Source organism: Cherax quadricarinatus, chromosome 76 (assembly GCF_038502225.1).
Source record: "Cherax quadricarinatus isolate ZL_2023a chromosome 76, ASM3850222v1, whole genome shotgun sequence".
Classification (NCBI taxonomy): domain Eukaryota; kingdom Metazoa; phylum Arthropoda; class Malacostraca; order Decapoda; family Parastacidae; genus Cherax; species Cherax quadricarinatus.
Genome location: NC_091367.1, coordinates 5,537,170 through 5,551,330, shown reverse-complemented (window position 1 = coordinate 5,551,330; position 14,161 = coordinate 5,537,170). Strand labels below are relative to the sequence as shown.

General features: G+C 37.1%; 1 protein-coding gene across 7 annotated transcripts in view; it reads right to left on the bottom strand.

Annotated features, from left to right (window-relative positions):
- Positions 1–14,161, bottom strand: part of LOC128703702 (FYVE and coiled-coil domain-containing protein 1) — a 105,589-nt gene continuing 91,428 nt past the window's right edge. For all 7 annotated transcript variants that reach the window (XM_070101196.1, XM_070101199.1, XM_070101198.1 and 4 more), the window contains 3 exons: positions 13,911–14,000; positions 13,212–13,417; positions 1–11,576 (listed from right to left, as the gene is read on the bottom strand). In XM_070101196.1, the coding sequence (XP_069957297.1) occupies positions 11,483–11,576; positions 13,212–13,417; positions 13,911–14,000 (390 nt within the window). In that variant the 3' untranslated portion in view covers positions 1–11,482. The remainder of the gene's footprint in view (positions 11,577–13,211; positions 13,418–13,910; positions 14,001–14,161) is intronic.

The following is a 14,161-nucleotide window of genomic DNA, read 5'->3' as shown; positions in this document are numbered from 1 at the left end:
CAATCTATAATAATTTATTAAGCAAAATATCAACATTGCAAAATATATTTATACACTAACATTTATACTGTATACAGATATATAAACCTAGATTATACATTGCCTGAAATGTTGCCCAGCAAGTCATATACTAATACAGTGTAGGACTGCATTGAAAAACTTAATGGAATTTGATACTGCTTGGGAATCATTCTTCAAGACTTGTGTGTTTTCATATTCACTTACCGCCATGTCTTGCACATTAGTATTCAATACACTGGAAAAGTCTGTTATAATATATACCAATGAGTACAAAGATAATCAACTTTCCTTTTCTTTGAAATTATATAAAATTCAGAGGTGAAAAATTAAAATAGAAAGTTGTCTTGGCTAAAGTGTAACTGGAAAAATATATTCTAATTAAAACTCCAGTCCACAAAAGGAAAGAATATATAATTCTATTGTGATATATATATGAAAATAAAAGATATAATTCTTCCATCATATAAATATTAAATGTGAATAAAGAGTAAAGTGTGAAATAATTAATAAATAAAATGCAGCCCTAGAAACATTGAATAGAAAAAGAATTGGATTTACAAAATAGGATTAAGTAAATTTAAATAAGGCAAAATAATAAAATAATTTCATAAGGCACTGCTTAATATCCTAATTTGCAATCAAGCAGAAATATTTTTTCTAAAAACCAACAAATTAGTGCCATATACTGAAGGGCTCAGCACTAAATAAGTAAATAAAATACATAATAAAAACCTATGGGGTAAACAGTGAACCAACTTTTCTTAATAATAAAACTGACACAGATAACAAGGCGAGTTTTTAATGGACATTCTTTCACCAAACTGTTACCTTTTATCAAATCCAACAAAGGATCATGTGATCTTGTATATAAAAATAACAGTGGATAAGGTGCTGTGACTGACATATGTTCGTGTTGTATGAGGCTCGGAAAAACTTTACAAAGCTGCATTTTAAAAGAAAGTTACAAAACAGAGGCTCCTTTTCTGCAATGTAATTCAGCATATTTTTTTTGGGGGTCAATTTTTCCACCATTCTGAACTTTTCTTCCATGCCATTTTACCTGAGTGATAAATCACCAACTCAGCAGAGGAAAATACACGAGTTTGTCAGTACGATAATATATCTAGAAAGGGCACCTCTTCCACTCCCACAAATTTCCCAGCTCTCTACTCCACAGGTATCTTACAATACTTGCTGGTGAAATCCTCATAAAGTTAAGGTGTCACCTAGTATACTGTTATCAATAAAAAGCTACCATATTTTAGGGTATAAAAATTTTTGTATTACGTAACTACATTTTAAATACAGAGACTAACTGGATATATATGAAAAGTTATTGGTGTAAATACAAGAAAAGTATATTTGAATTCAACTTCAGTAAATGTTATACAATCTTTTATATACCTGTATGTGTATGTATCTGTATAACTTACTAAATTTAGAAAGAAAACTTTTGTTTTTCTTTTTATGTCACTCTGCCTTGGTGGGATATGGCTGGTTTGTTGGAAAAAAAAAAAGGTATATGTGTACATGCATGCATGCATATATATATGTATATATCATGCCAAATATGTAATACTGGTCAGTTAACAAGAACTCATTTAAAATTAAGTCCTTTCGAAAAATTTTCTCTTATATGTTTAAAAATATATATTTTTCATTAATGTTAATGTAAAAATCTATAATTTTGCACCAAAAGAATCTTAGAAAACTTACCTAACCTTATTATAATAAGCACAATTTGTTTTAGCCTAATCCAACTAAATATATTTTAGATACGTTTACAATAATTTAATACTAAACAAACACAGTGAAATATATTTTTTTCTTTAGGTTCAGAATGATTTTTGCAAAATTATTGCATACACAAATTTTAGCTTGTTTTATATGGCAAAATGAGCGTTGCTATTTAAGCCAAGATCGCAAGTTTTACATATTCGGCACGACATATTATATACACATATATGTATGTATGTATGTGTGTGTGTATATATATATATATATATATATATATATATATATATATATATATATATATATACAGTGGACCCCCGGTTAACGAACTTTTTTCATTCCAGTAGTATGTTCAGGTTCCAGTACTGACCGAATTTTTTCCCATAAGGAATATTGTGAAGTAGATTAGTCCATTTCAGACCCCCAAACATACACGTACAAACGCACTTACATAAATACACTTACATAATTGGTCGCATTCGGAGGTAATCGTTTTGCGGGGGTCCACTGTATATATATATATATATATACATGTATATATATATATATATATATATATATATATATATATATATATATATATATATATATATATATATATATATATATATATACAGTGGACCCCCGCATAACGATGGCATCACATAGCGATTATTTCGCATACCGCTTACTTTAATCGCAAAATTTTTGCCGCGCATACCGATTAAAAACCCGCTCACCGATTTTCGTCCGAGACGCGTCCAATGTGCGCCCTCACCCAGCCTCACATGTGCCGCCCGTGCCATTGTTTACCAGGCAGCCTCCGCGCTAACATCCAAGCATACACTCGGAATATTTCGTATTATTACAGTGTTTTCGGTGCTGTTTCTGGAAAATAAGTGACCATGGGCCCCAAGAAAGCTTCTAGTGCCAACCCTGTGGTAAAAAGGGTGAGAATTAGTATGGAAATTAAGAAAGATTTTGAAGGGTTTGGGGCTAACCCTGAGAAGCCTATGCCAGTTGTGGAATCCATTGTGCCTACTTCAAAGATTAAGGAAATGTGTGCACAGTGGGTTGAACTGCAAACCTTTATGGATGAAAATCACCCTGACACAGCTGTTGCAAGCCGTGCTGGTGACTATTTCAATGACAATGTTGTGGCCCATTTTAGACAAATCGTAAAGGAACGGGAGGTACAGAGCTCTATGGACAGATTTGTTGTGCGACAGAGGTCCAGTGACTCTCAAGCTGGTCCTAGTGGCATTAAAAGAAGAAGGGAAGTAACCCCGGAAAAGGACTTGCTACCTCAAGTCCTAATGGAAGGGGATTCCCCTTCTAAACAGTAAGAAGATAATGCTCTCCCCTCCTCCCATCCCATCAATCATCACCAGATCTTCAATAAAAGTAAGTGTCATGTAAGTGTGCATGCCTTTTTCAGTTTGTGTGTATTAAAATTAACATTTCATGTGGTAAAAATTTTTTTTTTTTCATACTTTTGGGTGTCTTGCACGGATTAATTTTATTTCCATTATTTCTTATGGGGAAAATTCATTCACATAACGATTATTTCGCATAACAATTACCCCTCTTGCACGGATTAAAATCGTTAACCGGGGGTCCACTGTATATATATATTGGCAGTTTGGAGGGATATGTTGTGTATCTTCATATGTGTATGCTTCTAAACTGTTGTATTCTGAGCACCTCTGCAAAAACAGTGATAATGTGTGAGTGTGGTGAAAGTGTTGAATGATGATGAAAGTATTTTCTTTTTGGGGATTTTCTTTCTTTTTTGGGTCACCCTGCCTCGGTGGGAGACGACCGACTTGTTGAAAAAAAAAAAAAAATTTTATATATATATATATATATATATATATATATATATATATATATATATATATATATATATATATATATATATATATATATATATATATATATTGGCAGTTTGGAGGGATATGTTGTGTATCTTTATATATGTATGCTTCTAGACTGTTGTATTCTGAGCACCTCTGCAAAAACAGTGATAATGTGCGAGTGTGGTGAAAGTGTTGAATGATGATGAAAGTATTTTCTTTTTGGGGATTTTCTTTCTTTTTTTTGGATCACCCTGCCTCGGTGGGAGACGGCCGACTTGTTGAAAAAAAAAAAAAAAAAAAAAAAAAAAAATATATATATATATACAGTGGACCCCCGCATAGCGAACGCCTTGCATAGCGAACAATCCGCATAGCGAACGCTTTGTTCGCTAAAATTTTGCCCCGCATAGTGGACAAAAACCCGCTCAGCGACCTTCGTCCGAGACGCGTCCAATGTGCGGCCTCAGCCAGCCTCACATGTGCCGCCCGTCCCATTGTTTACCAGCCAGCCTCCGCGGTAACATTCAAGCATACACTCGGAATATTTCGTATTATTACAGTGTTTTCGGTGCTGTTTCTGGAAAATAAGTGACCATGGGCCCCAAGAAAGCTTCTAGTGCCAACCCTGTGGTAAAAAGGGTGAGAATTAGTATGGAAATTAAGAAAGATTTTGAAGGGTTTGGGGCTAACTCTGAGAAGCCTATGCCAGTTGTGGAATCCATTGTGCCTACTTCAAAAATTAAGGAAATGTGTGCACAGTGGGTTGAACTGCAAACCTTTATGGATGAAAATCACCCTGACACAGCTGTTGCAAGCCGTGCTGGTGACTATTTCAATGACAATGTTGTGGCCCATTTTAGACAAATCGTAAAGGAACGGGAGGTACAGAGCTCTATGGACAGATTTGTTGTGCGACAGAGGTCCAGTGACTCTCAAGCTGGTCCTAGTGGCATTAAAAGAAGAAGGGAAGTAACCCCGGAAAAGGACTTGCTACCTCAAGTCCTAATGGAAGGGGATTCCCCTTCTAAACACTAACACTCTCTCTCCCCTCCTCCCATCCCATCAATCATCACCAGATCTTCAATAAAAGTAAGTGTCATGTAATTGTGCATGCCTTTTTCAGTTTGTGTGTACTAAAATTAACATTTTTTTGTGGTAAAAAAATTTTTTTTTCATACTTTTGGGTGTCTTGCACGGATTAATTTTATTTCCATTATTTCTTATGGGGAAAATTAATTCGCATAGCGAACATTTCGCATAACGACCAGCCCTCTTGCACGGATTAAGTTCGCTATGCGGGGGTCCACTGTATATATATATATATATATATATATATATATATATATATATATATATATATATATATATATATATATATATATATATATATATATATATACACACATGTATATGTATGTATATATATATACATATATATATATATTTGTGGGTTCAAGACGGAGACTTGAACCCACAAAACTAGGAACAAGGTACACAGTACTCTACCACCATATCACACTGGTCCAATACCTTAGCACCCAGCTAACGCTAGACGTTTTGGTCCAAGGAAGCCAACCTTCAGGCAGGTGGTGTTAAGCTTTTCATCTCATCTCTTGCATGCATCAACCATTGAGAGATTTTTACGATGTTTAGAATATTTCGCTTGTTCTGCGAATTCTAAACATTGTAAAAATCTCTCATTGGTTGATGCATGCAGGGAATGAGATGAAAAGCTTAACACCACCTGCCTGAACGCTGGCTGCCTTGGACCAAAACGTCTAGCATTAGGTGGGTGCCAAGATACTGGCACGTGCGCGTGCGTGCACACGCACACACATAAACACACACAAACACACACATAAATGCACACACAAACACAAACACACACACACACATACACACACACACAGTGGAACCTCAAGTTACGAATTTAATCCATTCCGTGGACTTGTTCGTATCCTGATTTGTTTGTATGCTGGGTCAATTTTCCTCGTTTAGATTAACTGAAATGCAATTAATTCATTCCAGATGAATTCCTGCTCTCAGGAGGCATGACAAAATAACCCTAATATCAACTCTATGGCTTATTTATCTGTCACAATTCATCTAATATGACATAATAAACAATATAAATAACACAGAAACCTGATTTACATTCTAGAATGAATGAAATATGTCATTACATGAACGGCCGAGGGAGGAGGATTGTGGTCAGGAGTGGTTGCACATTCTTGCTATGAAAACATCAGAGGTGTTATTATAAGAGAAAACGGAGTTTGTGAGGCTAACTGAATTAGATCTGGTGCACATACGACATTTACATACCTCGGAGAAGAAATGCAGAGTGGCATATGCTGTCAGGAGTTCACACTTTTCTTAAGAACTGCTATGTACAATTCTTTTGTTTATCTCACTACACTATGTATCTCCTGTGAGCTGTTTCTCCATCAACCATGTCAACAGCAGCTTTACCATCTTTTAATTGACAGAGGTCCACTGCTTAGAAATTACTGTAATGCCCTTTGCTGGCACTATAGCCTTTATAGACTCCTACTTTAGTATTGTACAAATAGTACATTATTATTATTATTATAATCATGGGGAAGCGCTAAACCCATAGGTACATATAGTAGAGGGGCTAAGCTTGTACTCAACTTGCCAAGTCCTCAGCCCTTGTACCTAGTCTGTGCTTATTAATCATTTCTTGCTTTAATTCCATGAAAATCATCCTCTTTTTCTACTCGGCACTGTCCTTTGCACTTGCTTCCTTAGGACCCATGGTTAGAAGAAAGAAATCTGGCAAATTAACTGCACGAAACATGAGGAAATCGCGAGAATTCCTTGCACCATGAGGGTAGCTCTGTAAGCACATGTGCACTGGTGGTGTTGTCAAACTAAATTATACGCAGTATGTACGTAGTATTAATTATTATTGTACTATTACATTATTATATTATATGTTATTATATTATTTTATTATTATTATATATTATTATTATTATATAGTGGGGGGTTTGAAGAGGGTTGGAATAGTTTTAAAAATGCAGTATTAGAATGTGGGGCAGAAGTTTGTGGTTATAGGAGGGTGGGGGCAGGAGGAAAGAGGAGTGATTGGTGGAATGATGAAGTAAAGGGTGTGATAAAAGAGAAAAAGGTAGCTTATGAGAGGTTTTTACAAAGCAGAAGTGTTATAAGAAGAGCAAAGTATATGGAGAGTAAAAGAAAGGTGAAGAGTGTGGTGAGAGAGTGCAAAAGGAGAGCAGATGATAGAGTGGGAGAGGCACTGTCAAGAAATTTTAATGAAAATAAGAAAAAATTTTGGAGTGAGTTAAACAAGTTAAGAAAGCCTAGGGAAAGTATGGATTTGTCAGTTAAAAACAGAGTAGGGGAGTTAGTAGATGGGGAGATGGAGGTATTAGGTAGATGGCGAGAATATTTTGAGGCACTTTTAAATGTTAAGGAAGAAACGGAGGCGGTAATTTCATGCACTGGCCAGGGAGGTATACCATCTTTTAGGAGTGAAGAAGAGCAGAATGTAAGTGTGGGGGAGGTACGTGAGGCATTACGTAGAATGAAAGGGGGTAAAGCAGCTGGAACTGATGGGATCATGACAGAAATGTTAAAGGCAGGGGGGGGGGAATAGTGTTGGAATGGTTGGTATTTTTGTTTAATAAATGTATGAAAGAGGGGAAGGTACCTAGGGATTGGCAGAGAGCATGTATAGTCCCTTTATATAAAGGGAAAGGGGACAAAAGAGATTGTAAAAATTATAGAGGAATAAGTTTACTGAGTATACCAGGAAAAGTGTACGATAGGGTTATAATTGAAAGAATTAGAGGTAAGACAGAATGTAGGATTGCGGATGAGCAAGGAGGTTTCAGAGTGGGTAGGGGATGTGTAGATCAAGTGTTTACATTGAAGCATATATGTGAACAGTATTTAGATAAAGGTAGGGAAGTTTTTATTGCATTTATGGATTTAGATAAGGCATATGATAGAGTGGATAGAGGAGCAATGTGGCAGATGTTGCAAGTATATGGAATAGGTGGTAAGTTACTAAATGCTGTAAAGAGATTTTATGAGGATAGTGAGGCTCGGGTTAGGGTGTGTAGAAGAGAGGGAGACTACTTCCCGGTAAAAGTAGGTCTTAGACAGGGATGTGTAATGTCACCATGGTTGTTTAATATATTTATAGATGGGGTTATAAAAGAAGTAAATGCTAGGATGTTCGGGAGAGGGGTGGGATTAAATTATGGGGAATCAAATTCAAAATGGGAATTGACACAGTTACTTTTTGCTGATGATACTGTGCTTATGGGAGATTCTAAAGAAAAATTGCAAAGTTAGTGGATGAGTTTGTGAATGTGTGTAAAGGTAGAAAGTTGAAAGTGAACACAGAAAAGAGTAAGGTGATGAGGGTATCAAATGATTTAGATAAAGAAAAATTGGATATCAAATTGGGGAGGAGGAGTATGGAAGAAATGAATGTTTTCAGATACCTGGGAGTTGACGTGTCGGCAGATGGATTTATGAAGGATGAGGTAAAACATAGAATTGATGTGGGAAAAAAGGTGAGTGGTGCGTTGAGGTATATGTGGAGTCAAAAAAGTTATCTATTGAGGCAAAGAAGGGAATGTATGAAAGTATAGTAGTACCAACACTCTTATATGGGTGTGAAGCTTGGGTGGTAAATGCAGCAGCGAGGAGACGGTTGGAGGCAGCGGAGATGTCCTGTCTAAGGGCAATGTGTGGTGTAAATATTATGCAGAAAATTCGGAGTGTGGAAATTACGAAAAGGTGTGGAGTTAATAAAAGTATTAGTCAGAGGGCAGAAGAGGGGTTGTTGAGGTGGTTTGGTCATTTAGAGAGAATGGATCAAAGTAGAATGACATGGAAAGCATATAAATCTATAGGGGAAGGAAGGCGAGGTAGGGGTCGTCCTCGAAAGGGTTGGAGAGAGGGGGTAAAGGAGGTTTTGTGGGCGAGGGGCTTGGACTTCCAGCAAGCGTGCGTGAGCGTGTTAGATAGGAGTGAATGGAGACGAATGGTACTTGGGACCTGACGATCTGTTGGAGTGTGAGCAGGGTAATATTTAGTGAAGGGATTCAGGGAAACCGGTTATTTTCATATAGTCGGACTTGAGTCCTGGAAATGGGAAGTACAATGCCTGCACTTTAAAGGAGGGGTTTGGGATATTGGCAGTGTGGAGGGATGTGTTGTGTATCTTTATACGTATATGCTTCTAAACTGTTGTATTCTGGGCACCTCTGCAAAAACAGTGATAATGTGTGAGTGTGGTGAAAGTGTTGAGTGATGATGAAAGCATTTTCTTTTTGGGGATTTTCTTTCTTTTTTGGGTCACCCTGCCTCGGTGGGAGACGGCCGACTTGTTGGGGAAAAAAAAAAAAAAAAAAAAAACCTACCATCTGACTTACGACCGAGTTCGGTTCCGAGAAACCAGTCATAAGTCGAAATGGTCGTAAGTCGAACTTTACTACTGAATATCAACAAAACATTTTTGTAATGACTTTATTTTATTGTTTTATTTTGGTATTTCATGTTTTACTTTACTTTTTATACTGTTAGTAGTGTATTTTATACTGTAAGGTTTAGGATAAACACTGTGTACAACACACATAGTTGTTTATTTCCCAGAAATTTGGCATAAAAAACATGGTCATAAGTCGAGCAGGTCGTAAGTTGGATGGTAGGTGTATATTATTATTATATACGTAATTATGTATTATCATAATTATTAGTACGTAAGTATTATAATAATAATAATAATATTATTATTATTATTAATTTAGGGACCTGGAGCACAGATCCAAATCGACCGAATGATGGTTTGTATCCTGAAAAATTCGCATGGTGGGGTGTTCATAACTCGAGGTTCCATTGTATGTATGTATGTATATGTATGTGGGACTTGTTGAAAAAAATATATATAGTTTTCTTTCTTTCTTTCAACACACCGGCCGTATTCCACCGAGGCGGGGTGGCCCAAAAAGAAAAACGAAAGTTTCTCTTTTAAATTTAGTAATTTATACGGGAGAAGGGGTTACTAGCCCCTTGCTCCCGGCATTTTAGTCGCCTCTTACAACACGCATGGCTTACAGAGGACGAATTCTGTTCCACTTCCCCATGGATATGTATATATATTCTTCTTTCATATATACACACAGTAGGATCCCCATATCTACAGAGAATACATTCCAAGGACCTGCCATGGATAGCAGCAAACCCTATATGTAAGTCCTATACATACCTATTATAAAGTTTAGTTGATAAATTATGCACAATAAGTGGAGAATTAAAAATTTTTCACTGATGGGAAGCACTTCACGGATTCTCTTAGGCTTTGAATAACTGCCAGCTTCTCTACTTTTGTACTTTGGGGCCATTATTATGCAAAATTAAGAGGTATTTTTTGGCCACAGTAAACCGTGGATATCGAATAAGTGGATACAGGGGTTCTACTGTACGTATATATAATTTATTTTATTTTATTTATTTTTGGTTTATTTCTTGAGTTATGTACTTTCCTTTGAGAGCCAAATACTGAAGGAATATGATGAACTACTGATATAAATATTGAGGAAAGCACTAAATCTGCCCCTGGATGATGATTAATGGGATCAGCAAAGCTTCTGGTTATAAAGACATCACTGCCTGCATTTCTATCTTTGTGCACTGCATCCACCCATCTAGTGAGTTAAGTAGCATCAGAATGCTTTAAAGGTTCTGCAGGAATTCACAACCCTTTGTATCAAAGGAGCAGGGCAGTGAAATACATACTGTTAAAGACCCCTCATGCAGACCTGCCCCTCCAAAAGACTACAACTGGTCCCAACTGGGACAACCCCATTGTAGAGAAACTTGCCTAAAATCATGCTTGACAATGCTTCATGGTGGTCTCCTAGTGGTGCAGATACCACAAGCTAGGGATTTCCTCTTGGTTGTCCCTAATTTCTCCTTGGGCACTTGCCTCGACCTTCAGGCCATTTGCATTTAGTGCAAATGGCCAAACACAGGTGTATCTGAGGCAGTGTGTCGGCAAACCAATCTGGGCTCCATTATCTCATATATCATACAACAGAAGGAAAGAATCCAAGACAGGAAGTGGTCAATCAAGCCCCTTGCCCATCAGACTGAGAGCCCTAGCTAATGATATCTGATGGCTGCCAAACATGCCTGATGGAGTCACCAAGCTGTCCTGGAAAGATAGCAAGGTGACAGCATGAGACTACACCTGTGTATCTTCAATGACCAACACCTACCTCCAGTACTCTGAAGCTGAAGGGTGGTGCTGCCAGTTACATGGAAACCTAGAGATTCACAAATATAGGCGCCAGGCAGCATGCTACAAAAGTGTCAATAAGCTCAGAGGCACTTCAATCACAGGAAATGTCTGCACTCAAGTTTCTGAAAGGGTTGTGTGACAAATTGTTAGGAAAACAAAGAATCCCAGATAGTACCAGCCTTTAACTAACAAAATACTGTATGTCTTAAGAAGAAGGTTTTATACAAAGAAAAATGTAGTGGTTAGATGTTTGTCAGTCATGGGGCTCATAACCCACCACACATCTGCAGTACAAACATTACATGTCATTATTAAGTTCAGGGAAAAACACTGAATCCACAAGGGTCATACAGTGCGTGGAGAATGAAAGGGGTGGGGTATAATCAGGTTTAATCAAGGCACCCTCCCCCTCCACTGGAGCAGATAATGTGCAATTACAATTACAGAAACTGTAATACAGTACAAGATAGCCTGTATATCAGTCAGCTTATTGAATACATATTCATTAATGCCTTTTCCATAACATGATTAATAAAAAGTGACAAGAATCACTACAACAAAGACTTAGAGGCAAAGTAGGTACTGGCTATGTCTGTGAAGAAGACTGTGGCTGTGGTCCCTCTTCCAAACTCTCTTGGTTTTCTAGTCTCAAACTGTAAGTCACTTTTTTGGCAGTGAATCTGTAGAGAAAAAAAATGCTTTAAATGACAGAAATGAAATAAATTTTTAACAAGCCTCTGTTATGGATAAAATACTGTGTATAACTTGGACAATATATCTTCTACTCGTGATATATGTATTGTACGCCCAAGTGCTTATTTATTAGTGCATCATAGGAAAACTTATTTTACTATTTGTGAGATTAGGTCACCTCACTTTTATCAAAAGGTATAATGAAGTGTAACTTCAGTCTGGGCTGCCAGAGTAGAACAACTCTTGAAACTATCACAGGTACGACATATATAATTGCTTCTTTTATTATTTTCTAACACTATACAGTAATTATTTTGCTTTGTATCTAATTGTCATAAACTGCTACTTTCAAAATTCATTAAGTATATCATTCCTATTAATTATCAATCTAGTACTCCATTACACATTTATGTGACATACTAAACTTATGTGGGCTCTTCTGAGCAGGAAGTTGTGGAGACTTTATCCTCAATCCATCAAGCATGAGACAGTCTAATGCTGCCAGTCTTACCTCATTCAAACATAATTAAAAATTTGTTTATTTCACTTACAGCGCTAATCATTAAAGTATGCTGCCCCTTCCCTCTACAACCACGACCACAAAATAAGCCATTGCTTGCTCTCTAGGGCATCCTTCAAATGTCTAGGAAGTGGTTAACACACATTCTCCAGGGTTTCATGGGGTAAATATCCTCATGACTCGTGGATGGCATCCTTAAAGCCACAGGAGTGGGCTCATATCTTTTCTTTAGTAGATCTCTTTTTATTACAACCCAGAGGTTTTCAATGAGGTTCAAGTCTGGGGATTATCCTTGCCAGTCATTGAAAAAAGGTACCTCACTGGCACAAAGCAACTGAACAGTTGCACCACACTGCATGAATGATTTAGCAAGTGATAACAAGAGCAATTCTAGGTATGTTATTATAGTAAACATTAGTGGGGACATTTTTTTGAGGCTTCCCTAGATGTGCTCTTGGTGAAAGTATGTCATTAACATTGTCCTCAAGGAACAGACACAACCAGGTTCTCACGGGGTGCTCACACATTGGTGGCTTCTACTATTTCCTTCACTTGAATGCCTGCTTTATATAATACAACGATAAATTTAATTGCCTCATGTCAGGGACTTTCTCCTGCTTATATTTAATAGTCAAAAATGCCCGACAAACTTGGTCTTCAAAACAATATGGTGGAAGGTTACCCTGGACACAAAACCGTCCACCACACAAGCCTAGAAGGCACTTAAAATATAGCCAGTAGCCTTAGGGAATTCTGAGACATCCTGCTTCAAGCTTTAAACCCAGCATAATTTTTTTGTGTCATCTACAAACCTACCAGGTGAGGTATTACTTTGGACACTGAACTGTGATGGATGCCTTCCAGCATACTTTCATGACAAGCACTATACTTGCTGGTACCTTTCGATATAGCAAAATAACACTTGCTTGTACAGGTGGTCTATCTAGGTATATTTTAACAAAATCTATCATGAATACTTTTAAAATAGCCTTTACCTTTTCTAAAAATTGCTCACTTTTTTAGCAGGTTTCCTCTGAAGCATTAACAGATTTCAAATGGCATGCATGACCATCATAGCAATGTCAAAAACACGCTAACTAACCTAGAAAAGGAATTATCAAAGACGAGGGTATATACTCCTGGCTGCTTAGTAAGCAAACGCCCCTTGACAGCAGCTCCTTGTGTTGAAGCTACTCGGGTGGTGGGAATCAATACTCGCTGCTGACTAGCTGTTGCGGCCGCAGCTTCTGCTTCAATCGTTGGCTGGCTACTAGCTTGAGGTTGGTGCAGCACAGCAAATGACACACTCTGTTATGGATGAAGCTATTATGTATACAGGTGCTCCTAGACTTACGATGGTTCAACTTACGATATTTTGACTTTACGATGGCGCAAAGGAACTACTTTGGAGCTGAAAGTTAAGATAGTTACCCAGCATGAAGGCGGCAAGTCCATAACTTGTATACATTTTTTTACTTTTTAATACTGGTATTTAGGTACAGTAATTATTTGTTTATTTACCTATTTGGTGACAGTAGCTATTCATTTATTTATTTATTTAGCATATCATATTCATTTTCAACTTACAATAATTTTGATTTACAATGAGTTTGTTAGAGCACTGTGCCATCGTAAGTCAAGGAGCACCTGTGTTACAGAGTTCAAGTCCCAGATGTATATTTACAAATATAAACTAACATTCTATCACAAAACCTATAACAATGAAAATTATCATATTTAGTGCACAATGCAGATATAGTTCAACAAGCACAATTAAAGATTCACATATCAGATGCTTTACCTTGGGTTCAGACACGAAGTTCCAGTGAAGAGTAAAGCCTGCTGGTAAATCTATGGGCACCAACACTCTGGTTCCTGCTCCCACCCACACCTACACATGGAAGCACATGAAGGCTGCTAGTGTTTGCTTGGAGTTACAGTTGAAGAATAAATATCACAATACTGTGGCTGGAGCCATTTACATCAAAAACAGAAATGTGGCAATGTTTTTGTACATCCTGCACTATTATCAAATTGCAATCGACTTGAAAA